We start from the raw sequence: 26042 nt of genomic DNA, 5'->3' as shown, positions 1-26042 counted from the left end.
CGTGGTCACAGTACCTATCAAGTATGTGCAAGTCCCTGAGTTCAAATGCCTGTACCTAGGTTCAAAACTCCAGTATGGCCTAAAGTGGTGAGGAGGACAAAACTGAAAGAGTCTATCCCCAAGTAACCCCTTCTAGTCTTACAAGTAGCCACAGTGCTTCCTCTTAGAAAGGACTGCCCATCAGTGAACAGCTTTGAGGCTCCACTTGGGGCCAAAGACCCCATTCCCATTCCACATCAGGGTAATCGCCTAGGGCTGTGTGCCTGTGTCCACTGTGGTTTTCCTCCCAGTCCTGCCAGCTCTTCATCAACGTGCCTGTGGAAGCTGCCTCCGTGGACTACCACGTGTCACTGGCCCAGACAGCGCTACAGGTCTGCCTGGTTCACGCTGAGCTGCAGAGCGAGATCTACTGCCAGCTCATGAAGCAGATCAGCTGCCGCCCACCTCAGAAGTACTCTCTCATGCAGGTGGGCATTCCCTGGAGACAGGACAGCGACACAAAACCATTGGCAAGGGCTGCCCAGGAGGTAGGGAAGGTAGAAGAAGGTGCCTAAGCAGGTTATATTCTGAGCCAAGCCAGCAGGCAGTCTCCATACTCCAAGCTGCCTTCGTTCAGCCGCAGCCTACCTGCCCCTGCACAGTCAGGCTGATGGTTATTTCTGGACACAGCGTGAGCAAGGTGCCATCTTGGGTGGGGGCTCTGGTGTGCTCAGAGCTGCAGGGGCAGGGGTACAGACCCAGCACTTAGGACACGCTGCCTGTGTCCCCTGGCAGTGCTGGCAGCTTCTGGCGCTGTGTGCCCCACTCTTCCTGCCTCAGCATCATTTCCTCTGGTATGTCAAACAGCAGCTCCAACGCCACGCAGATCCCAGGTGAGTGAACGCGTTTCCTCTGCCCCTCTGGTGCTGCTGATTGCGGCATGATTTAAAGAGGGGTTGGATTGAGTAGACTGCTCCTCCCCTCTGAGATGGCTCAGGGTGGGAGACTTCATTACACACTGTGTGCATGTATGAGCAAGTAGAGATCTGCACATGTTTCGGCTTCTGTGTACCCTAAGCCTTGGGTGTTTTGTGAGGGCTCTAATGTGAAGGGATATTACCCCCAAATTGTCCCCCAATGTTCCTTCTCTGCAGCCCTATCTTCCTGAAAGGCATTTTGTGCCAGCAGTCTGCTGCAATTGGTCATCAATGGTGATGAATGAACACTCAAGGCTTTTTCCTACAACCACACAGCTAGTTTCAGGCCCCACTAAGTCTGGGTGCACATCCCAGACACTAAAGAGGTGGGGAGGAGCAGAGTCCCTGGGGTTTCCTTCTTCCTTCCTGTCTTCTTAGAAACGAAACTGGCCAGTATGCCACCTACTGCCAGCGGGCAGTGGAGCGGACGCTGCAGACCGGGGAGCGGGAGGCCAGGCCATCGCGCATGGAGGTGGTGTCCATCCTGCTGCGGAACCCCTTCCACCACTCGTTGCCCTTCAGCATCCCTGTGCACTTTGCTAACGGGACTTACCAAGTAAGGAGGCGGGGAGTGTCCCCTGCCCAAGTCTTCTGTCATTGTCCATAGGAGAACACCTTTAGTCAGGTAACAGTTGCTTACAGGAGGTTTGGTTATTTTGTTAGTGGTGCTGGGGCTTGAACTCAGGGCCTCACACCTGCTAGACAGGTGTGAACTTAGGTTCATACCCCTAGCTCTTTTTGCTTATTTTTAGCATACAACCTTAGATTCTATTTATTTTTTGCTGGTCTTGGGGCTTGAACTCAGGGCCTTGAGATTTTTTTTGCTCAAAGCTAGTACTCTACCACTTGAACTCCAGCTCCATTTCTGGCTTTTTGGTGGTTAATTGGAAATAAGACTCTCAAGAACTTCTTGCCTGGGCTGACTTTGAACCTCAGTTCTCAGATGTCAGCCCCCTGAGAAGCTACGGTTACAGTAATGAGCACCTGGCTATTTTGTTTTTCTTTTTTGCCCAGGCCTACCCTCAGACCTATGCCTCTCATGTAGCTGACATTACAGGCATGTACCACCACACTAGGCCAGCTTTCAGATTTTTAATAGGAAAATCAGCAAAAAGGATGAGCCTAGGATTGGGGTAGTAGGTAGTATAATTGTGTAGGGAGAAGGAAACGTGAGTCCTAAAAATGTTTTGCTGTTTGATGCCTTGGAAGTGAGTCTTTTGAACCCAGTGCATGAACAAGGGAGCTTGAAACACTAAGGAAGTGGAACAAGGCAGAGCCCCCAGATGATTGACAAGCCTCTGTCTGGTTCCAGTAACAGCTGGCAGGCTCAGATTCCTTAGAACTGGCCCTGGCATGTCAGTGTAGAAGCCCAGTGTCGTCTTTCTCTCGTTTGTATTCACCTTGCATCTTTCTACCTGCTCTACTGAGACCCCTCCCCGATCCCTAGTGAGTTCCCCAAGAAGTTTGCTCCAGGTCAGATCATCTCTTTCCCACCAGGTGGTTGGTTTTGATGGCTCTTCTACAGTTGATGAGTTCCTCCAGCGGCTCAACCAGGAGACAGGCATGAGGAGGTCATCCCACTCTGGCTTTGCCCTCTTCACAGACGATCCTTCCGGCAGGGACCTGGAACACTACCTGCAGGGGAGTGTCAAGGTGACAGCCTGCCTGCTTGGCTGCCTCCTGGCTGAGGGATATAGGTGGTAGGGGCAAAGCCCATCTGGCAGGTACCTGTCTGTTCAGCAGCCGCATTGGCACTAAGCCCAGGCAGGATACTTACCAGGCCATCCTAAAATGTATGCACAAGCAGAGCAAAGCTGCATGTGATCTCCCCAGCCCTGCTTCCTTGCAGTTTGCAGCATTCAATAGAGCTTCTTCCCAGTTCAGTACAGGGACAGGGAGGCCCCACTGAGCCTGCCACCAGTTTCATCTTCCCATTCATAGGTGGACAGCTACAGCCTAAACCCATGGTGCCATGCGCGCCAGCACTCCACTTTTCACTCCATCCGCAAGGGCCTGTGCTCTGCTTATAGGCCCACCCATGGTTTAGGAGGGAGGCCCTCATAGTACCTATGTAAGTGAAGGCCCTGACATATATTGTGGTCTGGGTTAGTGCGACAGGGGTTAAGCGTCTGGGAATGTGCTCCATTTGATAGACACATAGGCTCTAGTATCTGCTTTCTTTACTGCACCAAGACAAAGGCTTCTAGTCTTTCACCATTGTTTAGGAAAACTGTACTGTATGTCTTGTAAATGTCTAGGCATCTGTCAGGCTTTGTTACACAGTAGGCCTCTGGGTATATGTATTGAAAGGAGAAATGTAGCTGGTAGAATTGAACCAGTGATATGAGGCCTTAGATTTTCATTGGGGCCTTCCTGTCCCCCGGGGCAGCTACCTTTTCTCTTCCTCCCAGGGCATTCCCTGCTTTCCAGCTCACTACATTCAGGGCATTGCCTACCATCTGTGGGGGAGCGAGTGGTAGTCATCTTGAGACCCAGGTGTGTGAGGCCCTGCAAGGCAGTCTTCCAATAGGAGAAACCACAATCACCACCATCCAAGTCCAGCTTGCCTCTGCCTTACTCCCCTCCGGAGAGGCTTTCCTTACTTTCTCCTTTTCTTCTTCAAGATCTGCGATGCCATCTCTAAGTGGGAACAGGCCCTGAAGGAGCTACACCCTGGAAAGTCTGAGGGTGGGACACGCGTGGTGAAGCTGATGTACAAGAACAGGTCTAGTGTGCTTCAGGGGTGGGGCAAAAATGAGGGTTTGTCTGGGTGCCATCTCACTGCCCCCCTATCTGAATGGCAGAGGGGCTCATCAATGCCACTCTGAATAGGGGCCATCAGCTGGGGTCCTGGCTGGCCCTGCTTGACCTCTCCTGACCTTCTGTTGAGACACTGGGCAAGTTAGGCTTCCTGTCTAGCCTCCTAGCATCCACTGTGTGTACAAGTGTGTATAGACACTTGCCAAGAAAACACACAAGCCTCATGGAGGGCTGCATGTTATCATAAGAATACGATTTTTGAGTGTGCAAGGCTAAGGAATAAATACCTCTTATGCACCCATTTTAGAAATATACAAGTAGACACACTTTTTTTTTTGGTCCGTCATGGGGTTTGAACTCGGGGCCTGGGTGCTGACCTGGAATTCTTCAGCTCAAGGCGAGTACTCTACCACTTGAGCCACAGCACCACTTCCAGTTTTCTGAGTGGTTTATTGGAGATTAAAGTCTCATGGAGTTTTTTGCCCGGGCTGGCTTTGAAAAACTAAGATCCTCAGATCTCACCCTTCTGAGTAGCTAGGATTACAGGCATGAGCCACCAGTGTCCAGCTTAGACACACTTTTTTTTTTTTTTTTTGGTCGGTCGTGGGGCTTGAACTCTGGGGTTGGGCACTATCCCTTAGCTCTTCACCTCAAGGCAAACGCTCTATCGCTTAAGCCACAGTGCCACTTCTGGCTTTCTAGTGGTTTATTGGAGATAAAGAGTCTCACAGACTTTGCTGCTCAGGCTGGCTTTGAACCGTGATCCTCAGATCTCAGCCTCCTGAGTAGCTAGGATTACAGGCGTGAGCCACTGGCGCCTGGCTTAGACACGTGTTGCTATGGACATGAGATCCGTATGATGTGCAACTGCTATGTGTCACACTTGGTCACAAGCTTCTAGGGTGATAGAAAATAGGTTTGCAAATGGTATAAAAAACTAGTTTCTTTAGAAATTAAGATAGCTATCCATCAAAAACCTATCGCTGTCTGGAATCCCAGCTGAGACAGCTTATTCTTGCTCTCTTCCTAAAGGCTGTACTTTCGGAGTCAAATCAAAGGGGAAACAGAAAGAGAGAGGCTGCTGCTTGCTTCTCAAACCAATGGAGAGATTGTAGCAGGGAGATTTCCAGTGAACAAGGAACTGGCTCTAGAGATGGCTGCCCTGATGGCCCAGGTAAGGTTGTGTCTGTGCAGGAAGTGGGAGGGTCAGGATGACCTCGTGGGACTCCAGTTAGAACTACTCCTCCTTTGGCCTGAAACAGAAGTTCTTCATATCCTCTGTCCTCAGGAGAGGGTGTCCTTACTGTTATACAGCGTCCCTGTTATACAGAGAGCAACTGCTTCCTCACACTGCAGAACTCCTCACCCACTGCAGATATAGGCTGTGTGCAGAATATCAGACTGAGAATCCAGATCTGGGTTTGAGTTCTTTTTTCTAACATGAGGTCTTAACCAAGTTACTTCACTTGACTGTGCTGTATCTAGTTTTCTTTGTACTGAAAACTGCTTCCCTGCCTGCCTCCAGAAGGTTGTAATAAGAAGGATACTTTGATAACGTTTATTCCTTAACTTGTGTGATAAAACTTAAGAACCATCCAACGTTTTAAGCAGAGTTAGGAGGAATACATAATCAGACTTCGACTTGCCTTGGCCATCTTGCCAGAGGTATTTGGGATACCTCCATGATTCCCGTAAGAGTCTGGATCTACCTGCTGGAGAGGAAAAATAGTAATTGTGGATCTTCATAATTATAATCATTAGCATGAATACTCTATAGTAGGCCCTGTGTGAAGTATTTCATATATCTTTTCCCATGGAGCCTTCACTCTAGCTTAGATGAGGAAAACTGAAGCTCAGAATTTAAATAACTTGACCAGAAAAGAAGCTGCTAAATGGCAAAGCTGGGGTCAAGCCAGGTGTCTGACTACAAATGCCAGGCTGTTGTCTTGGACCTGTGGCCTCTTCCATCCTGTAGCCTCTGTTTTTGGATTGGTTTTTTGTTTTTTTTTTGTCGGTTGTGGGGCTTTAACTCTGGGCCTGGGCGCTGTCCCTCAGCTCTTCAGCTCAAGGCGAGCGCTCTACCACTTGAGCTACAGCGCCACTTCCAGTTTTCTGGTGGTTTATTGGAGATAGGAGTCTCACGGTCTCTCCTGCCCGGGCTGGCTTTGAACCGCGATCCTCAGATCTCAGCCTCCTGAGTAGCTAGGATTACAGGCGTGAGCCACCAGCGCCCAGCTTGTTTTTGGATTGGAAGCTAGAAGTTCCACTGATTTCCTTCATCTGCCACACTGTCTTTAGATAAGGATTTGTCTTCATCTGCAAATAGAAGTTGGTCTAAACCTTCTAATACTGTAAGACCCTAAGATTCTTTCTCTGATGTCTATGAAACTAGGGATAAGGGCTGGGAAGGTGGCTCAGTGGTAGAGGGCTTGCCTTGCATGCATGAGGCCCTGGGTTCGATTCCTCAGCACCACATAAACAGAAAAGGCCAGAAGTGGCGCTGTGGCTCAAGTGGTAGAGCACTAGCCTTGAGCTGAAAAGCTGAGGGGCAGTGCCCAGGCCCAGAGTTCATAATTGACAAAAAAGAAAAGAAAAAAGAAACTATGGATAAAGATGTGCTCTGTTGTTGTTTTTTTTTTTTAAAGAAAGTAACTGTTTGATTCGCCTCCCCAACTGTACCCACCAGTTCCATCAACCCCCAGACTCATGACTTCTCATGTGCTTCTACCACAGGTAGAATATGGGGACTTTGAGAAGCCTATCCTGCCAGGTGCCGGGGGCACACCTCCTGCCAAGGTTCAGCATCTCCTCTCCCAGGTCCTAGACAGGTTCTACCCAAGGCGCTACAGACTTGGGGCTCCCCCTGAACAGCTGAGGTAGGTAGGCTGCAATGTCTGGGTGGAATCTTCATGGGGAAGCCTCAGAGATGTCATGGAAACATGTTGGCACTTCACTGGCATCATTTCTCTCCATCTGCCCGGCCAGGCACCTGGCAGATATGCTGACCACAAAGTGGGCAGCACTGCAAGGCTGCTCCTCTCCTGAGTGCATCCGCATCTACCTGACTGTGGCCCGGAAATGGCCTTTCTTTGGTGCTAAGCTCTTTGCTGCTCAGGTGAGTGCCAGTGGAAGGAGCCTTCAGAATGCCCTAAATTTTCCCTCTCCAGCTGGTCACATGCACACTACCAACCACCAGGGGTCGCCATCTCTCCATTCATTTCTGGCCTACTCCAGATTTCTATGGTCCAGAACAGAGTTGTAATTCATTAATTATCTTCATGTTTTCTTTTTATTGACTTGTTAGTGCTATTCCTGAAAAGAGATGATCAGCTTACTCACACATGGGGATTCAGACTTGAAATAATACCCTTCCAACAGTGCTTTTTTTTAAAAAACTTTGAAAGACTGAACAATATATAACTGAAACAAATTCGTTTCTGCTGACTTAGCATGCCACACAAACTACTCAGGCAAGAGTTAATTTCACCTCTGCATGAAGGCCAGGAGACCAATAGTCATTTCAGTTGGAACTTTTCCTCACAGGTGTTGGGTATGCATGAACTTTACATATAATCACAGAGATTATCCTGTGACCAGACATTATAATCACAGACATTAAGCTGGGTCATAGTTTCGTTTGCTGAAACTGCAGATCAGGCAATGGACATTCATTCATTCGTCTAACAAACAGTTGAGCTCCTACTATGTCTACTGCTAGTTTGAGGTTATAAGAAGTGAACAAACCAGACCCAGTACCCATCTGCATGTAACTTCCTATTGAATCAAGGAGGTGCTCATTAATCTTAACCATACATGTGTTATTTTTGTCATTTTTTTTTTTTAGGGGGTTGCTGGGGATCAAACTGGAGCCTTGAGTATGCTGAGCATATAGTGTTCCACTAAGCTATTCCCCAGCTCTAATATGCATGTTTTAAATAGTCACAAGTGCTATGAAGGGGCTGGGAAGGTGGCTCAGTGGTAGAGTGCTTGCCTCGCATGCATGAGGCCCTGGGTTGAATTCCTCAGCACCACACAAATGGAAAAGGCTGGAAGTGGCACTGTAGTCAAGTGAGAGAGTGCTAGCCTTGAACTGAAGAGCTGAGGGACAAAGCCCAGGCCTAGATTTCAAGCCCCAGGACCGTTAAAAAAAAAAAAAAAAGTGCTATGAAGAAAAAGTACAGGAGTGCTTACCAAGTAGAGCACCACTTGGTCCGGGAGTTTAGGAGAAGCTTCAGGAAAAGGACCTGTCTACTCTCTCCCTGCCAGTCATTTGGGTAGAGAAGAGGTCTTTTAGATTGCTGTTACAACCCTGGTTGTTATTCTTTTGTTTTGATCTCTCTGGCCCATTTCTGCAGCCTGCCCAGCTGTCTTCCAAGGAGAACACTCTGGTGTGGATTGCTGTGAATGAGGACAGTGTTAGCATCCTGGACCACCATACTATGGTATGGAAGGAGGAAGGAAGGCTCTCACCCTTCCTCCTCCTGAACGATATTGTGCTCTCTCCTCTCTAGACTCAAAGGCCTGAGCAAGGTGACCCTAGTTCCCATTTCCAATGAGGGCTGTCTTCTAGACCAGACACAGCTTACCAACATTTACAATGTGTATCCCCAAACTATGACTTCAGGGTTCTCCCATCATGGTTAAAGCCTCCTGTGCTTAGAAGAGACAGAAGTTACCCAGAGCTCACTCTCTCTTTCCACAGCAAGTGCACATCACTTACCCGTATTCTTCTGTGACTACCTTCGGCGGCTGCAGGGACGACTTCATGCTTGTGACTAGATCTGCACCTGACCAGAGCTCTGGAAAAGGCCACATTGAGAAGTTGATCTTTCGGATGGCTGCTCCCAAGGTGTGCCATTTTACTGTGTTCTGGTGTGATGTGATGAACTTAGAAGAAACTTGGCCCGAAATGAAACCTTTCTCTTTATATTATAATCATCCCAAATGGTTCAGGTGGCAAAGTAACTCGGTGTCACTGGGAGGAAACTAACTCTGGGACAGTCACTGCTGTTCCTTTTTTTCCTGGGAGGGTAGTATGCATTTCAGAGGGCCTCTAGATAAAAAGAGACCCGTTTGGGGCTGGGAAGGTGGCTCAGTGGTAGAGTGCTTGCCTTGCAAGCCTGAGGCCCTGGGTTCGATTCCTCAGCACCAAAAAAGATAAAAGCCGGAAGTGGCGCTGTGGCTCAAGTGGTAGAGCACTAGTCTTGAGCTGAAGAGCTGAGGGATAGCGCCCAGGCCCAGAGTTCAGACCCCACAACCGGACCCAAAAAAAAAAGAGAGACCCATTTCACTGAGACCCTGAATCCCCACAGTGATCTCCTTTGGACATTGCCTGCCAGGTGAGTATTTAAGAGAAAGAAGTTGAAGCCCAGAACAATCCTGTTCTCAATATAAGAGCCAGTGGGAAAGCCAGTGCTTGAACCTAAGCTAGCTCTTCTCTGACCTCCTTAGATTGCAGAAGCCACTTTCATCATGGCTAGTTATATGAATCACTGCTCTGCAACTGTGAATCCACCTGCCAACCCACCCACAGCCCACCAGCCATGGGAACTAGACGGACGCCAGTTCTTTGCTTCCGTTTCCTGCACTACTAAAGGGCCAACATTGCTATGAAGATTTCTCCAATCCATTTCTCCACCAGCACTGGTGTCTCTGGGATCGAGATGTATGTCCTGGATATACTACTACTGTAATGGATCTAACTTACCCCCCTGTGTAAAATGTATATTGTAGGGTCTGTGAAGCCTTTATCTCTAGGCACCTTATGTTTTAGAGCCCAATATATGAAACTCCAGACCCAGTGTAAAAACCACTAATTGTTTCACAAGAAATCTGACTCTGGACACTCCCTGCTTCTTGACTTAGACAAGACCCAGCACTGCTAAGAGTAGCAGGGTTGCATTTGGGGCTTTGGCACTGATATGCTCAGAGGAGCCCATATATAGATATATAAATTTTTATATGATCCTTATGTGAGGATTTATACTTGAAGTTTTCTGAATATCCCAACAGAAAAAGATCTGAAATTTCTAACTCACCTGAACTCTGACAAATGCCTTCAACTCACTAAAACTGGACTTCCTTTCCCAAGTGGGAAAGATACTGGCAAGACTGGAGGAAAAGGCCTACCCTTCCCCCTGTACGGGTGAGTGCCCCTTCTGGGAGCAGCGCTGATCTTTACAAGGGACATACTATCCCTGCCTAAGACTTATGCTCTTTGCTTACACTGGACTGTGAGCTGAACCTAGCACCACACTCTACTTGGACAAGGGAGGAATAGGTCTAGTCTGATGTCGCTCTGTCTCATCTTAATGAAGGCTGTGCTTACTACTGAAGGACGAGGTGGTCACTGTCTAGAAGATCAAGCAAATGCTCTCTGTCTTTTGCTCCTATGAGGCCACTGAAGACACAGAAATATAGGAGACCCTTGGAACTTCTGAAAAACTTCCACTGGGAATGAGGTTGGACATATGTATGTGATATCTGTTATAGTCTATGAAGTACAAAGTTAGTTTCATGCTTGCCTTCTGAAAACAATGTATCCTCATCCACTCAGACGTTCTGATTGAGGAGGGGTAGGAGGAAATGAACTTTGCTTCTACCCTCCTTTACAAAAAAAGAACAAAAGAGTGCAAACTCTGATTTTCCAACACTGAAAAACTTGAGTTTTTATTTCATAGCTCTAAGGCAGTCACCATTTATCAATACTATGATAAAAACGTAGGCTTAGCAGGAGAATTCAAGAACCAAGCCTTTAACTCCAATTGAGGGAGAGGAGAGAGAGGGGGAGCGAGAGCGAGAGAGAGAGAGAGAGAGCGAGCACGTGTGTGCATGTGCGTGTGTGTCTACAAAAACTACAAGGCTAGAACTAGTTTACTTGAGAGAGCGTGCGTGCGTGCGTGTGTGTGTATGTGTCTATAAAAACTACAAGGCTGGAACTAGTTTACCTGAAACTTCAGCTGCTATAAGCTTCCCCTTTAAAGCTGACAAGCATGGTGAAAGGGGTGTGAGCCAGCCTCTTAATGGAACTTGACTTTGCAAGGCAGTTGGGTTTTCCCATTTGTCCCCACTTCTCAATCTCCCAAGGAGAGGGGGTCTGGCAGAGACAATTCTACCTCAAACAAGTCACACATCAAAAGTACCATGGACTCCCATAAACCTCTGCAGGACTGATGGACAAGGCAGAGACTGCATAGCTCTGCTGATATTCTGAGTAAGGATAATATCTGCCAAGGCATTTTTTCTTAAAAATAAAGTTGTAAGAAATGAGTATGGATGGAGCCTGTTTACACTGAATTTGGGGTGAAGCTATTTCCCTCACCATCTCTGTTTTCCCTGACGCTTCAGGAATCTTCTCTTAGTTTAATAGTTTAATATAGAAGAAACTGCCTTAGGAACAAAGGTTTCTATAATTTAGTTTCTCTTTTAACAAGATGGTTCCATGTCTGGAAACAGAAACCAAATTTCTGTCTCAAATTTTATTTTATCCTCTTGGCAAAAGCAAAATTTTAAATAACAGAAAATGCTAAGTAGCAGAAGAGTATTAATGTACTTGATATCCATAACTGAAATGCTGTGATCATATTTGTCAATAAAAAGCACCTGTCTATGAACTAGATAATTGTGTGTGTTTAGGAAAATAAATAGTTTATTATAGAGTTTTCATCAGCCGGGCATCGGGCTTATACCTGTAATCCTGGCTACTTAGGAGGCTGAGATCTGAGGATCTCAGTTCAGAGCAGCCTGGGCAGCAAAGTCCGTGAGACTCTTATCTCTAATTAACCACTAGAAAACCGGAAGTGGCACTGTGCTCAAGTCGTAGAGTGCTAGCCTTGAGCTGAAAAGGTAGGAACAGCCCTCAGGCCCCAGTTCAAAACCCATGACTGACCAAAAAAAAAAAAAAAAAAAAAAGTTTTCATCTTATAAACTGGTATTTTGAATTGAAATCCCTGTACCACTACTTAAAAAAAAAAAAAAAAAAAGTTACTGGATACTAGTGGCTCACACCTGTAATCCTAGCTACTCAGGAAGCTAAGAATTGTGGTTAAAAGCCAGCTAGAGTAGGAAAGTCCATGAGACTTTTTTTTTTTTGGGGGGGTCAAGTCATGCGGCCTGAACTCTGGGCCTGGGCGCTGTCTCTCAGCTCTTCAGCTCAAGGCTAGCACTCTACCACTTGAGCCACAGTGCCACTTCCGGCTTTTTTCTTTTTCTTATGTGGTGCTGAGGAATCGAACCCAGGGCCTCAGGCATGCCAGGCAAGCACTCTACCACTGAGCCACCTTCCCAGTCCCTCCATGAGACTTTTATCTGCAATTAAGAACCAAAAAGCTGGGAGCAAAGCTGTGGCTCAAGTGGTAGAACAAAACAGCTCAGGGACAGCATGTAAACCCTGAGTTCAAGCCTAGGATGGCCACCAAAAAACAAAAGTCATTTTATGTTAACCCTGTACAGGAAGGAAGAAGCACATGGGCAGAGGCTAGTATTTTGTAGGCTGTTTATTCTGTCAACCCACACCTGGAAACTTTGACTTTTTTGCCTTTTTATACAGAGGTATATTCTATTATAGAGGGGAATCATAACTTTCTCATGAGGTTTGATACCAGTTTGTCACAAATTTCAACACAATGTTCAATGCGCTTACAAAATTTTACAAAGTGCTCTTTGCTGACACCACTTTTTTTTTTTTTTGGTCAGTAGTGGGGCTTGAACTCGGCCTGGGCTCTGTCCCTGAGCTTTTTGCTCGAGGTTAGCACTATACCACTTTGAGCCACAGCTCCATTTCCAGTCTTCTGGTGGTTAACTGGAGATGAGAGTCTCACAGACTTTCCTGCCCTCACTGGGCAAGAAATCACAGTCCTCGGATATCAGCTTCCTGAGTAGCTAGGATTATAGGTGTGAGCCACCAGTGCCCAGCTGTAACATCACTTTCGAAATGTCAAAATTCTCAAGTTCTCTCATTGGTTAGTAAAGTACACCTTTACTGGGGGAACACCAGAGTACACAGAAATACTTGCATCAAATTCCAGTCACCTGCTCTACAGCTCTGAGATCCAGTGCATGGTGGATCCTAGGCCCATCCACCTACTGCTTTACTGTAGAGAAAACAAACCAGCCACCATGGCTTGGGAGACATCCCCCATGGAAGACAGTACTGGCCTTCTGCATGCTGGGACTCATGGGCTTGTTGGTGTGGCTTTCTGGTGTGCCAGAATCTCCTGGCAGCTTCTGTACACTTCAATCAAGCAGTCCAGCCGGGGCTTGGCACTCTGAATTCCAAAAAGAAAAAATGCAGAATCAAGGTGAACGTAAGAGTGCTTAGTGGTGCTGCACCCACATGAAATCTCAATCTCTTGCCCACATCAAGGCATCCTACGTGGTACAAATTTCACTAGAGACAAAGCAGTCAAGCTAGAAAGCAACCTGCTAGAAGGACTCCCAACCAGGCCCAGCCTATAAATTACAGAAGATGGGAAATTAAAAGATAGCTTTTTGGGGCTGGGAATGTGGCTTAGGATGGCTTAGAGTGCTTGCCTAGCATGCACGAAGCCCTGGATTCGATTCCTGAGTACCACATAAACAGAAAAAGCTGGAAGTGGCACTGTGGCTCAAGTGGTATCATGCTAGCCTTGAGCAAAAGAAACTCAGGGACAGCACCCAGGCCCTGAGTTCAAGCCCCAGGACTGGCAAAAAAAAAAAAAAAAGATAGCTTTTTAGTCCTGAGAAGTGCCACAGGTTGTGGATAGACCTTAGAGACAGGGAGTTTAATATATAAGTTAAAAAAAAATTAACCAGCCAGGCGCTGGTGGCTCACGCCTGTAATCCTAGCTACTGAAGAGGCTGAGATCTGAGGATCGCGGTTCAAAGCTAGCCCGGGCAGGAGAGACCGTGAGACTCCTATCTCCAATAAACCACCGGAAAACCGGAAGTGGCGCTGTAGCTCAAGTGGTAGAGTGCTCGCCTTGAGCTGAAGAGCTGAGGGACAGCGCCCAGGCCCAGAGTTCAAGCCCCACAACCGACAAAAAAAAAAAAAAAAAAAATAACCAAAATTAAAAGAAACACCATAGAAATTATATCTGGAAAATACATTTAATAAAAATTTATTACTCAAAATATACAAAGAATTTTTACGAGTAACATAAAGATGATGGATAGCAAAACCCGAGGGAGTACTGACGGGTTACAATATAGATTACAAAGGAATATGAAAAGCTTATCAGTAAGATAAATACTAATTTCAAAACAAATAGCTAAATCCAGTATTAGTGAAGACTACAGAAAAACAAGAACAAATCCCAGAGATGCTAAAGCTGTCTAGGATCTACAGCCCAATCTGATACACTATTGAAATCTATAAGCTTTAACAAAGTATTTATGAACGTAATTCAAAATCCTAAATCTTTTTGAACAACTATCTATTTATGAACATAATTCAAAATCCTAAATCTTTTGTTTTGTTTTGTTTTGGGGGGGTCCGGTCGTGGGGCCTGAACTCTGGGCCTGGGCGCTGTCCCTCAGCTCTTCAGCTCAAGGCTAGCACTCTACCACTTGAGCCACAGCACCACTTCCGGCTTTTTTTTCTTTTTGCTTATGTGGTGCTGAGGAATCGAACCCAGGGCCTCATGCATGCAAGGCAAGTGCTCTACCACTGAGCTACCTTCCCAGCCCCAAAATCCTAAATTTTTTGTGAACAACTATCTACCTGGAAAGTATTTATATATTTACCTATTTAATTTATTTGCCAGTTGTAGGACTTGAACTCAGGGCCTTAGTTTCTTTTGTTCAAGGCTGGTGCTTTTAGCACTTAAGCCACAGCTCTACTTCTGGTTTCTTTGGGTAATTTATTGAAGATAAGTTTCATAGGCTTTCCTGACTGGGCTGACTTTGAATTGTGATCCTCAGATCTCAGCCTCCTGAGTAGCTAAGATTACATGTGTGATCCACCAGCACCTGGCTAAAACTAGTCTTATCTGTGACACTCTTATCTCCAACTGACCACCAGAAAACTGGAAGTGGTGCTGTGGCTCAAGGTTAGAGTACTCGCCTTGAACTGAAGCACTCAGGGACAGCACCCAGGCCCACAGTTCAAGCCCCACAACCAACAAAAAGAAAGAAATGTACTCATTACCTTACTTATTTAACTGAAACCCCTCTGTACATCTCCTTTACAATAAAAAAGAAATTTATAACCATGTGTTTACACAAATGTTTCTTCATAAGAGCTAAACAGAAAAATAACCTGGGCATGATTTAGAAAGTGACTACTTTTAGCCAGGCACAGGTGGCTCACGCATATAATCCTAACTACTCAGGAGGCTGAGATCTGAGGATCGAGGTTCAAAGCCAGCCCAGGCAGCAAAGTCCGTGAGACTCTTATCTTCAGTAGAAAACCGGAAGTGGGGCTATGGCTCAAGCAGTAGAGTGCTCACCTTGAGCTGAAGAGCTCAAGGACAGTGCCCAAGCCCAGAGTTCAAGCCCCATGACCAACCAAAAAAATAACTACTTTTTATATGGGTCAAACACAATGTGATTATAATAGTAAGTACAACAGTCTTGGTGTAAAAGATGCATGTTAAATAGTTTTAAATGCAAGACAAACAACATATAATACATGCCCAACTAACTATATTAGTGGACTGGCAGTTAAGACTAGCAGATGAACATGACTTGTAGACAGAAGTTGTTATATGTCTATTTTCTTCTCTGAAATTTGCATATATCACTAATACATTTGAAAGCCTATCTTTACTACAGAGAAACTTGTCTTAAAATAGCTAAAATCCTAATGCTCACAGAAATTGTCAGGTTACCTTCCAAGACTCTGACAAGGAGAAGTTTGCATTCCTACTGATCATAGAGGCAGTAGATATACACAAGAGGAAAAGGGAGAGATTTCCCTGGAGAAAGGAAAAAGTACTCTGTGCTCACCTGGAAGACAGGTACTACTTGGGATATTCTATGTGGTTCCACAGGATCCTTCAATAAAATGCAAAGGTAGTAAATCACCTTCTGCTGCAAAAAAAAATAAATAAAAAATAACAGATCTAAGTGAAACTTCTTTTGTTCTTTTTTCATTCTGTGTGTGTGTGAAAGAGAAAGAGAGAGAGAGATGGAGAGAGAGGGAGAGAGGGTCAGTACTGAGGCTGAACTCAAGGAGCTCAAGTTTCCACTCAGCTTGATTGCTAATGGCTGGTGCTCTACCACTTGAGCCATGTCTTCAGTCCAGCATATTTTGCTGGTTAACTGGAGGTAAGAGTCTCTCAGATTTGTTTGCTGGGGATGGCTCTGATCCTCACATCTTAGCCTCCTGAGTAGCTAGAATTATTAGGCATGAGCCACCAGCACAAGTTGTATTATTTTTTTCTTTTTTTTTTTGGTCAGTCATGGGGCTTGAACTCTGGGCCTGAATGCTGTCCCTCAGCTCTTCAGCTCAAGGCTAGCACTCTACCACTTGAGCCTCAGCACCACGTCTGGCCTTTTTTGTGTATGTGGTACTGAGGAATTAAACCCATGGCTTTATGCCTGCTAGGCAAGCACTGTACCACTAAGCCACATTCCCAGCCTAATACTTGATATTTTGAAGTAGAGGAGAAGTATAGTTAGTTGGGTTTTTTGCTTTTTTAAAATTTTATTCTTAGTATTTAGTACCTCTTGAATCTATTGAGAAGTATAGGCTTGTCCTTTACAAGACAGAAAAAGCTGAGTGCTGGTGGCTCATGCTTGTAATTCCAGCTACTCAGGAGGCTGAGATCTGTGAGACTATCATCTCCAGCTAATCAAGAAAAAGCTAAAAGTGGAACTTTCTGGCTAATATAGTAAAGGAATGGCATCCAGGTCCTGAGTGCAAGCCCCAGGACCAGCACAAACAACAACAACAAAAATAGTAAGAGAAAAGGAGTAAAAACAGTTGATTTTTAAGCTGGGTTAGAAAATAAAGTTGCAAGGGCTGGGAAGGTGGCTCAGTGGTAGAGTGCTTGCCTTGCATGCCTGAGGCCCTGGGTTCGATTCCTCAGCTCCACATAAGCAAAAAGAAAAAAGCCGGAAGTGGCGCTGTGGCTCAAGTGGTAGAGCGCTAGCCTTGAGCTGAAGAGCTGAGGGACAGCGCCCAGGCCCAGAGTTCAGGCCCCACAACTGGACCCAAAAAAAAAAAAGAAAGAAAGAAAGGAGCTGGGAAGGTGGCTCAGTGGTAGAGTGCTTGCCTTGCATGCATGAGGCCCTGGGTTCGATTCCTCAGCACCACATAAGCAGAAAAAGCTGGAAGTGGTGCTTGGCTCCAGTGGTAGAGCGCTAGCCTTGAGGTGAAGAGCTGAGGGACAGTGCCCAGGCCCAGAGTTCAGGCCCCATGACTGGAAAAAAAAAAAAAGAAAGAAAGAAAAGAAAGTTGCAATGCTTGTTCCTTATCCTTGAAAACCTAATTCTTTAAAAGTAGTCATGCATACAGCTGAACAATGTTCTGGTCAATGATTGACTACATATATTAGTGTCCTGTGAGATTATAATCAAGCTGAATGAAGCTGAAGAATGATTATTGTCTAGTGGTATCAAGGTATCAATGTATTTTGCATGTTGTATTGATGGTATAATAAATCTACTATGCAGCTAGGTGTTACTGGCTCACACCTGTAACCCTAGCTACTAAAGAGGCTAAGATCTGAGGACTGTGGTTTGAAGCCAGCCCAAGCAGGAAATTCCATGAGACTCCTATCTCTAACCACCAAAAAGAAAAAACAACAACAAAAAACCCTGGAGTAGAGTGCCAATGGCTCACATCTGTAATACTAGCTATTCAAAAGGCTGAAATCTAACAATCAGAGTTTGAAGCCAGCCCCAACAGGAAAGTCCATGAGACTCTTATCTCCACTAAACTACAAGAAAACCAGAAGTGGAATTGTGGCTCAACACTAGAGTGCCAACCTTGAGCGAAGAAGCTCAGGGACAGTACCTTGAGTTCCCAGGCCCTGAGTTCACACCCTAGGACAGCCACACAAAAAAGGAAAATCCACTAAACTATGTTATATATAAAAGTGGAACATATGAAGCCAGCCACCAGTGGCTCATGATTCATGCCTGTAATACTAGCTACTCAGAAGGCTGAGTTCTGAGAATCACAGTTCAAAGCCTAGGAAGATAACCTTGTGGGACTCTTATTTCCAATTAACCAGTAAAAAGCCAAAAGTGGAAATGGAGCTCAAGTGGTAAAGCATGCCAGATTTGAGCAGAGAAAGCTATGCAAAAGCACAAAGCCCACCAGGCACTAGTGGCTCACATCTATAATCCTAGCTACTCAGAAGGCTGAGGTATGAAAATAGCAGTTCAAAGCTAGCCTGTGCAGAAAAGTCCACGAAACTCTTCTTTTTTTTTTTTTTTTTGGTCAGTTGTAGGTCTTGAACTCAAGGCCTAGGTGTAACCTGAGCCTCTTTGTGCTCAAGGCTAGCGTTCTACAATTTTTGGTTTCTGAGTGGTTTCTTGAAGATCTCACAGGGGGCTGGGAATGTGGCTTAGTGGTAGATGCTTGCCTAGCATGCATGAAGACCTGTGTTTGATTCCTCAGTACTACACAAACAGAAAAAGCTAGACGTGGTGCTGAGACTCAAGTTGTAGAGTACTAATCTTGAATAAAAAATGCTCAGGGAGCCAGGCGCTGGTGGCTCACACCTGTAATCTTAGCTACTCAGGAGGTTGAGATCTGAGGATCGAGGTCAAAGCCAGCCAGGGGCAGGAAAGTCTGTGAGACTCTGATCTCCAATATATCGCTCAGAAAACTGGAAGTGACGTAGTGGCTCAAGTGGTAGAGTCCTAGCCTTGAGCTAAAGAGCTGAGGGACAGTGTTCAGGCCCAGAGTTCAAGTCCCATGACTGACACCCCGCCCCCCCCCCCCAAAAAAAAATGCTCAGGGACAGTGCCCAGGCTCTGAGTTCAAGCCCCAGGACTGGCAAAAAAAAAAAGTCTCACAGGGGCTTTTCTGCCTGGCCTGGCTTTGAACTACAATCCTCAGATCTCAGCCTCTTGAGTAGCCAGGATTAGAGGGGTGAGTCACCAGTGCCTGCCCATGAGACTCTTATCTCCAATTAACAACTACAAAGTTGTAAGTGAAAGTGTAGTTCAAGTGGTAGATTGCTCACCTTATGTAAACAAAAAGCTAAACAATAGCAGAAGGTCTTGAGTTCAAGGTCCAGTACCAGCACACAAAATATATATGTGTATGTATGTGTGTGTTTATATATTTGTTAGCCAGGCAAGTTAGCATACTTCTGCAATTGCAGCACCCAGGAGACGGAATAGAACAATCTCAAATTGGAAGCCAGCCTGGACCACATAGAAAGCTTGAGGCATCCTACACCATCCTATGATGGTGGCAACTTCAGACACTGCAAGAGGCCACGGCTGAGTGATTCATGTATGCACCAAGACTTTTGTTTTGTCAGTGTGTGCTATGATGTCTACATAATGAGGAAATTAGCCAACAATGTATTTCTTGGAACACATATTATCACTAAGTGAAGCACAATTATACAGTGACTTATCTTTTCAACATAAGTTTCACTTGTTACAGTTTAGACATGTCCAACAAAAAACAAACACAAGTACTGCAACAGTGGGTTGAGTACTTAATCCTGTGATATCAAATACTTGAGGTATTAGATTCAGTTTAGATCCTGGAACACCCTTTGGGCCCCCTCATAAAGGCCTGAGATACATACCACTTAAATACTTACCATGTAAATAGCCTCGTTAATGACAATGTCTTTGACTTTGCCCATTTCTATGAAGGTGGTACTTTCTTTGCCAGAGGCATAATATGAAGTCATCTGGATGCCAAGGGAACCAATGATTAACAAAGTCTCTTGATCAATCTTCACAAAATGGAGGTAACCAAGTAGGCCTAAGAGGGTGATGAAGATGGCAGCGGAAAGGATCATGCTGTTCTGAAAAGAGCCAGATATGAGCATTAAGGTATTTGTGCTGTATGCTAAGTCAACTAAACAATTCTGAAAAAGGTCTCTGGTCTGCTGTGAGCTAAAGTGAAGGTAACATGCATTGAAAAAGAAGAAACCACTTTTACTTGGGCAGGTTAAGTGCTGTGGAAGCATATAGTGAAATGGAAACATACTACTAACAAGGAGATCTGGGTAGAGGCTCCAGCAAAATGTCTACCATCACACCAGTCTCAGACATTTTTCTTCCAAAATTGCAAATTAAGGTCTCAGATTTTTTCCTCACATACACCTTTCACAGAACTTACGGCACAAAATCATAAGCCAAACAATTGTGATGTGCTTATTTAGCACAGTAGCAGATGCTACTGTTTGCCTCTTCCTAAATCACTTGGAATGAATCCTGATTGGCTCAGAAATAAGGAGATGACACAACCCTAACCAATAAGATGTGGTGGTTGAAGGGTCTGCAGACGAGACAAACTTCATCACATTGATGAAATGATGTGTTAAGGGCTTTAAAAAAACAAAAAACAGAAGCTAAGGGCTGGTAATGTGGCTTAGTGGTAGAGAGCTTGCCTAGCATGCATGAAGCCCTGGGTTCAATTACTCAGTACTACATAAACAGAAAAAGCCAGAAGTGGTGCTGTGGCTCAAGTGATAGAGTTCTAGCCTTGAACAAAAGAAGCTCAGGAACAGAAAAAAAAAAAAAAAATGATGGCTAGGTTGAAGGTAGAATCAGTGTTAGAGGGCTTGCCTAGCAAGGGCCCTGGTTTTAGTTACACGTATGTGTATACATACCTGTAATGCATGTAATACACATATGTCCATGCATACATACACACACAATGGTAGTTATTTTTTTATTGTGAAAATACCGTACAGAGTGGTTACAATTACATGGGCAAGGACAATGGTAGTTATTATGTATTCTCTTGAGTCTAAGGTGTATTTACAACCTTTTAACATTTCTAAAGTTGAAATGTGTTATTTTATTGGTGTGTTTCTTTTCTTGAGAAGCTGTTATTTAGAAGGTTTAACACAGAGAAAAAAATCATCAATGACCCAGAATCCATAAAATTCAGTATTTCTGGGCCTTATTTCTTGAAGCCAAGAGGTGTCTCATATTATTTTCTTTAGTTTTTTTTTTTTTAGTATATATGTTTTATTGTAAAGATACTGTACAGAGGGGTTATGGTTATATGAGTAAGGTAATGAGTACATTTCCTATTGAGCATTGTTACCTCCTCCTTTGTTTTTCCCCTACCATCCCTTCCCTCACTACCTCCCCAAATCCTCCCTCTCCCTTCATTATTTTTTGTACTGACCAGAGAATCTCCTTGATCTAACTCTAGTCAGACTCCTCTAAGCCCTCTGGCCCACCACCTTGGTGTCTGTCATTGTTGGACCTGCACTGCCAGGTGTATATAGCAATAAACTTGCTGAATTAGAATGAGAATGAGAATCCCCACGCTGGGTATCTAAGCACCTGACTTGCTGGGTTAGCTATACTATAATAAAATGTCGAAGACAGTTAACCTAAAAGCATTAATTCCATCTTTCAGGGATGTGAACATTGAGGCTCTGAGAAAATGGGAATGATTCTGGAAGATGAACATAGAAACCACTCGTGTCAAAAATTTCCTGCCGGGTGCTGGTGGCTCAGGCCTGTAATCCTAGCTGAGATCTGGGGATAGCGGTTCGCAGCCAGCCCAGGCAGGAATTAACCCCTAGGAAATGGGAAGTGGGGCTCAAAGTGGTACAGTTCCCAGCTTGAACCCTGAGTTCAAGCCCCCACAACCCACAAAAAAAAAAAAAAGAAAGAAAATAGAAATATAAATAAAATTTCCCAATTTTTTTCGAGAGTTCGCTTGAAATTGGGAAAGGGGATTGAGAGGAGGGAAGAGTTAAACTGCCTCGAAAAGACAGATGAAGAAAAATACAAATGTGTCTATGCACACACACTTGTGGAAGCAAAAACCAACAACGGTTTCTGGAAGGGTGTAGGTTCGTTCGCAGGGACAGGGTGGGGGAAGGAGGTGCTGGAGGGGCTGGAGGTGGACGGTGCACGAGCAGGTCTCCGGAGTCCTCCGGAGCAGGAACCAGATGTGCTCCGGCTGGCGCCGCAGAGCGGGGCCGCGGCCCGCGGAGAGAACGCACGTCCAGGAGGGAACACTTCTAACTCCAGAGCCAAGCGCTGACCCTCAACACCGCGAGGCCACGCCCCGGGCCCGGCGAAGCCACGCCCCCGCAAGGCCACGCCCCCGGGCTCCACGGCGATGAGAGGCTCAGACCTGAGAACCTTCCAGAGCCCAGCCAGCAGGGGCCGCCCGCCATTACCTCAAAGAGGCTGAAGAGCCCGTAGGCCACCAACCACACCGCGCAGGTGACAGCCGTGAGTGAGCGCAACGAGAGCCGAGGGCAGCTGAGGCAGAACTCCCGGCAGTACGGCGAGTAGTAACGACGCTGCAAGGCCAGGCGGCCGCCGCAAAGATCTGTGAAGCTCTTCTCGTCCTCCATGACCGGCCGGCTCCCGCCGTGCCCGTGCCGCTCTAGCCCACTCGCGACTCCCGCCCTACTCTCGCTGGTTCCCGACCCGCTTCCGGAAGGGTGTAGGCCCCGCCCACACTGCGGGCTGCGCAGCCGCAGTCACGCACGGAGCGCACGGAGCGCACGGAGCGCTGTGCTTGGCGTTAGGGCATTAAGTTCTTAGGGAGCTCTTCTGGACCAGGGGCAGTGATTATCTACTGAGATTCCTAAGGAGTATGCTTTCACTCAACAAACTAATTTCTGTTACTAAGCCATCGCGAACCCCAAACTTTTCCTTCACTCATCCACTGTGCAAGGGAGTTTGAGGTGCTGCGAATATTGACAATGTCTGTGCCCTCAAGTAGTTTTTTTTTCTTGTAGAGGGAAACGATATGGAAATAAAAATACTGTTCTTGGCCATAATCAGCTGTCTGGCCGGGATGGACTGGACACTTCAGTCAATCTCTGAGGTCACCGGAATTACAGAGATGAGGCACCATACTGGCATGGGAGGTGCTGTGTGTGTGTGTGTGTGTGTGTGTGTGTGTGTGTGTGCGCGCGCGCGCGCGCGCGCGTGCCAGTCCTGAGGCTTGAACTCAGGGCCTGGGCACTGTTCCTGAGCTTCTGTTGTTCAAAGCTAGCACTCTACTACTTGAGCCTCAGCACCACTTCTGGCCTTTTTCTGTGTATGTGGTACTGAGGAATTGAGCCCATGGTTTCATGCATGCTAGGCAAGCACTCTACCATTAAGCCACATTCCCAGACTGGCTTTTTTGTTTGTTTTTCTGCCAGAAGTGCCAAGAAAAGCAAAACACCAAGGTTGGCTTATTGGAGGAATCAAAAGGCAGAGAAGCTGGTGCATGTTTTAAATTGTAAGTTGCAGTGGGTAGGTTAGGGGTAAACTCCTGGAGTTTTTATGCCTCTCTCCCAACCCAAAAATAGAATCATAGAGTAAGCAGATAAGTACTGGCTGGGACAGAAGCAACAGCCACAGATGCAAAGGTGTGGACAATAAAGTTATAAAACCTGTGAGTTATAGCTTGAGGGTTCCCCTTCCAACTTCTGACCTAAGAACTATGTGTGGTCGGTTAAAACGATTGCATGATAGTTAGCTCTGAGGCAGCATTAGAGGGATGATCCCAGTTTCTTTATTTTCACAAAGGTAGCTCCTCCCTCTTTCCATCTCTCCCACCCTCATCCCTCCCCTCTAATATTTTTTTTTTGGGGTCCAGTCATGAGGCCTGAACTCTGGGCCTGGGTGCTGTCCCTCAGCTCTTCAGCTCAAGGCTAGCGCTCTACCACTTGAGCTACAGTGCCACTTCCGGCTTTTTTTCTTATGTGGTGCTGAGGAATCGAACCCAGGGGCTTGAGCATGCAAGGCAAGCGCTCTACCACTGAGCCACCTTCCCAGCCCCCCTCTAATATTTTTTAAGTATTATTTTATTTCTGTTTTGAATCTAGCCAAGTAATAAACTTCTCTTAAAGTCTGTTATAATTATACAAGTGACATCTGCTTATAGAAAATCTGAAAAATACAGGAAAGAAGGAGGTTTTAGCCATCTATAGTGTCATCGCTCAAAAATAAATACTGTCAATGGTTTGTGAAAACCTATAATCTTTGAATTCTTAAGCTTCATGGAGAGAATCTTTTAGTGTCATCAACTTCTACTTGAAATTTAACATTTCTTTGGAATATGAATGCAGAAAACCAAAATTAGAAACTCTTGCAATTTTTTGTCACTGGCTGAAGACACCAATATTTTCATTTTACAATAATTGTTACAGTTATTTCAAAATGACATTTCCAGTCAGCACTACATCAAAATGGCAGCAATTACTGAGCCTCCACTAGATCTGCTTATTTAATGTGTCAATAAAAAGATATAACTGGGCATCACTGTAATCCTACCTACTCAGGAAGCTGAGATTTGAGGATCATGATTCAAATCCAGCCCTAGCAACAAAGTCATGAGATTCTTATTCCCAATTAGCCAGCAAAAAACCAGGAGTGTGACTGTGGCTTAAGTGGTAAAGCACCAATCTTAAGCAAATAAGCCAAGCAAGATTGCAAGGCCCTGAGTTCAAGACCTAGGATCAGCATTAAAAAAAAAAAAGAAAGAAAAGATGGATCCAACTTAGTGACGGTAGATTTGACAAATAGATTCAGGTTCAGTCAGGGGGAACTTTTGAAGACACTGGTGATGCATATCCTGAGAACTGTGACTGTAGCTCACGTATGCATGAGCTACCTTAGGTAACCTTGAAGCCATAGTCAGATGCCTAATGATAGCCTAATGATAGCATGCACCACTGTAGGACAGGGGCCCTAAAAACCTGTGAATAAAGTCTGACCTTCAGGGCTGGGAAGGTGGCTCAGTGGTAGAGTGCTTGCCTTGCATGCTTGAGGCCCTGGGTTCGATTCCTCAGCACCACATAAGCAAAAAGCCGGAAGTGGCGCTGTGGTAGAGCACTAGCCTTGAGCTGAAGAGCTGAGGGACAGCGCCCAGGCCCAGAGTTCAGGCCCCACGACAGGACCCAAAAAAAAAAAAAGGCCTGACCTTCATTACTACTGGGCCTTTTTTGTCCACCCAAATTACCCTTTGCTCTACCCAGAGCAGAGAACTTGAAAATGTAAACAATCTTAGGTCAGCTTAATGATTTTGATCAAGCCACAGCTGCATAGCCTAGGAAAGAAGTCACTCTTGTAAGGGAACTCACTCATAAGAAACAGACAATTCACCACTTAAGAGGCTGAATTGGGAGTCTATTGGAGAGCCGGTAGACTGCTGGTGCACTCTTTTCTCAAAGACCAGCAGCTGTGAATGCAGCTAGCACAAAGCTTATTTAGGCCAAAACCATATAAGCTGTGAGGAATTTATCCTAACCTAAGTGTTATACATAAGCAAAGAAAACCAAATGACAACACAAATCTAATAAAGGTATTAAATATAAGCAAAGCAAACGATCTAAGGAAATAATCAGGGGAAATCAAGTGCCAGTAATCTAAGGGAAGAAAGCTTAACAACTCAACAACTTAAAACACATTTGTAATCCAAAGAATGTCCTCTATTACCTCTAGGGTTTTTCGGAGCTGTATAGAAAACCCCCTCCACACAGCCAGGCACCAAGTTGGCTATAAGGACAAGGCATATTGCTTCAAGGCATATTGCTAAGACCCAGTCTCTTTACTTCACTCTAGTGTTACTATTTGTCTGAAGATTTAAAAGGGAAGGGGAAAGGATCCTGCCTAAAGTCAGGTGAGTAGAGCAGCATCTGCTTAAAATTATCCTTGGGTTTTACCTAGACTTCCAGTCTTAGAATATGAGTTTTAAAAAGATCCTCATATGGTTTCCTTGGACATTAAACTTTGAGAGGCCTGAATGATCATTTCTAGTATAGGATTCTCTACCTTGGCTGCAAACTAGTATTGTCTGTGGAGCTTTTTTCTTTTCTTTTCTTCTTTTTTTTTTCCTTTGGCCAGTCCTGGGGCTTGAACTAGGGGCCTGGGCACTGTTGCTGAGCTTCTTTCGCTCAAAGCTAGCACTCTATCACTGCTTATGTGGTGCTGAGGAATGGAGCCCAGGGCTTCATGCATGTTAGGCAAGCACTCTACCACTAAGCCACATTCCCAGCCCATCTGTGGAATTTTTAAGGTCTCTGCCTGGGTCCATGTTTCTAATTATATCAGAAGAATATCTGGACATGAGTATATCAAGTTGCTGGGAAGGTGGCTCAGTGGTAGGGTGCTTCCCTTGCATGAATGAGGCCCTGGGTTCAATTCCTCAGCACCACATAAGCAGAAGAAGCCAGAAGTGGCGCTGTGACACAAGTGATAGAGCGCTAGCCTTGAGCTAAAGAGCTGAGG

General features: G+C 45.5%; 2 protein-coding genes across 3 annotated transcripts in view; one reads left to right on the top strand and one right to left on the bottom strand.

The window, feature by feature from the left end:
* The window catches only part of Plekhh1 (pleckstrin homology, MyTH4 and FERM domain containing H1), a 52629-nt gene extending 41297 nt beyond the window's left edge, over nt 1–11332 (top strand). The window contains exons 19-29 of the mRNA XM_042691825.1: nt 291–467; nt 775–872; nt 1335–1512; nt 2454–2609; nt 3581–3681; nt 4749–4890; nt 6450–6592; nt 6702–6831; nt 8072–8158; nt 8419–8565; nt 9168–11332. Coding sequence (XP_042547759.1) covers nt 291–467; nt 775–872; nt 1335–1512; nt 2454–2609; nt 3581–3681; nt 4749–4890; nt 6450–6592; nt 6702–6831; nt 8072–8158; nt 8419–8565; nt 9168–9329 — 1521 coding nt within the window. The 3' untranslated portion in view covers nt 9330–11332. The remainder of the gene's footprint in view (nt 1–290; nt 468–774; nt 873–1334; nt 1513–2453; nt 2610–3580; nt 3682–4748; nt 4891–6449; nt 6593–6701; nt 6832–8071; nt 8159–8418; nt 8566–9167) is intronic.
* Nucleotides 11333–12482: 1150 nt separating this feature from the next.
* Pigh (phosphatidylinositol glycan anchor biosynthesis class H) lies at nt 12483–22241 on the bottom strand. 2 transcript variants are annotated; one of them, XM_042691833.1, is made up of 4 exons: nt 21989–22241; nt 19430–19639; nt 15642–15725; nt 12483–12982 (listed from the first exon to the last, which is right to left on the bottom strand). In XM_042691833.1, the coding sequence occupies exons 1-4, from the start codon at nt 22166–22168 to the stop codon at nt 12890–12892; spliced, it is 567 nt and encodes a 188-aa protein (XP_042547767.1). In that variant the 5' UTR covers nt 22169–22241; the 3' UTR covers nt 12483–12889. The 2 variants fall into 2 exon arrangements, with proteins under 2 accessions (XP_042547767.1, XP_042547768.1); XM_042691834.1 differs by having other exon boundaries at nt 15642–15722.
* Nucleotides 22242–26042: the final 3801 nt, after the last annotated feature.

Source organism: Dipodomys spectabilis, unplaced genomic scaffold (assembly GCF_019054845.1).
Source record: "Dipodomys spectabilis isolate Male_0828 unplaced genomic scaffold, ASM1905484v1 ptg000146l, whole genome shotgun sequence".
NCBI lineage: Eukaryota > Metazoa > Chordata > Mammalia > Rodentia > Heteromyidae > Dipodomys > Dipodomys spectabilis.
The sequence above is the reverse complement of the archived record's forward strand: the minus strand, read 5'-3'. Positions and strand labels throughout refer to the sequence as shown.

Excerpts from the sequence above, each read along its gene's own strand:
- Pigh (XM_042691833.1), bottom strand. The coding sequence starts at position 22,168 with ATGGAGGACGAGAAGAGCTTCACAGATCTTTGCGGCGGCCGCCTGGCC. Across the intron at positions 19,640-21,988 it reads GGCTCTTCAGCCTCTTTGAG|AACAGCATGATCCTTTCCGC; the intron begins GTAATGGCGGGC and ends GGCTCTTTTCAG. Across the intron at positions 12,983-15,641 it reads AAGTAGTACCTGTCTTCCAG|AGTGCCAAGCCCCGGCTGGA; the intron begins GTGAGCACAGAG and ends TTTGGAATTCAG.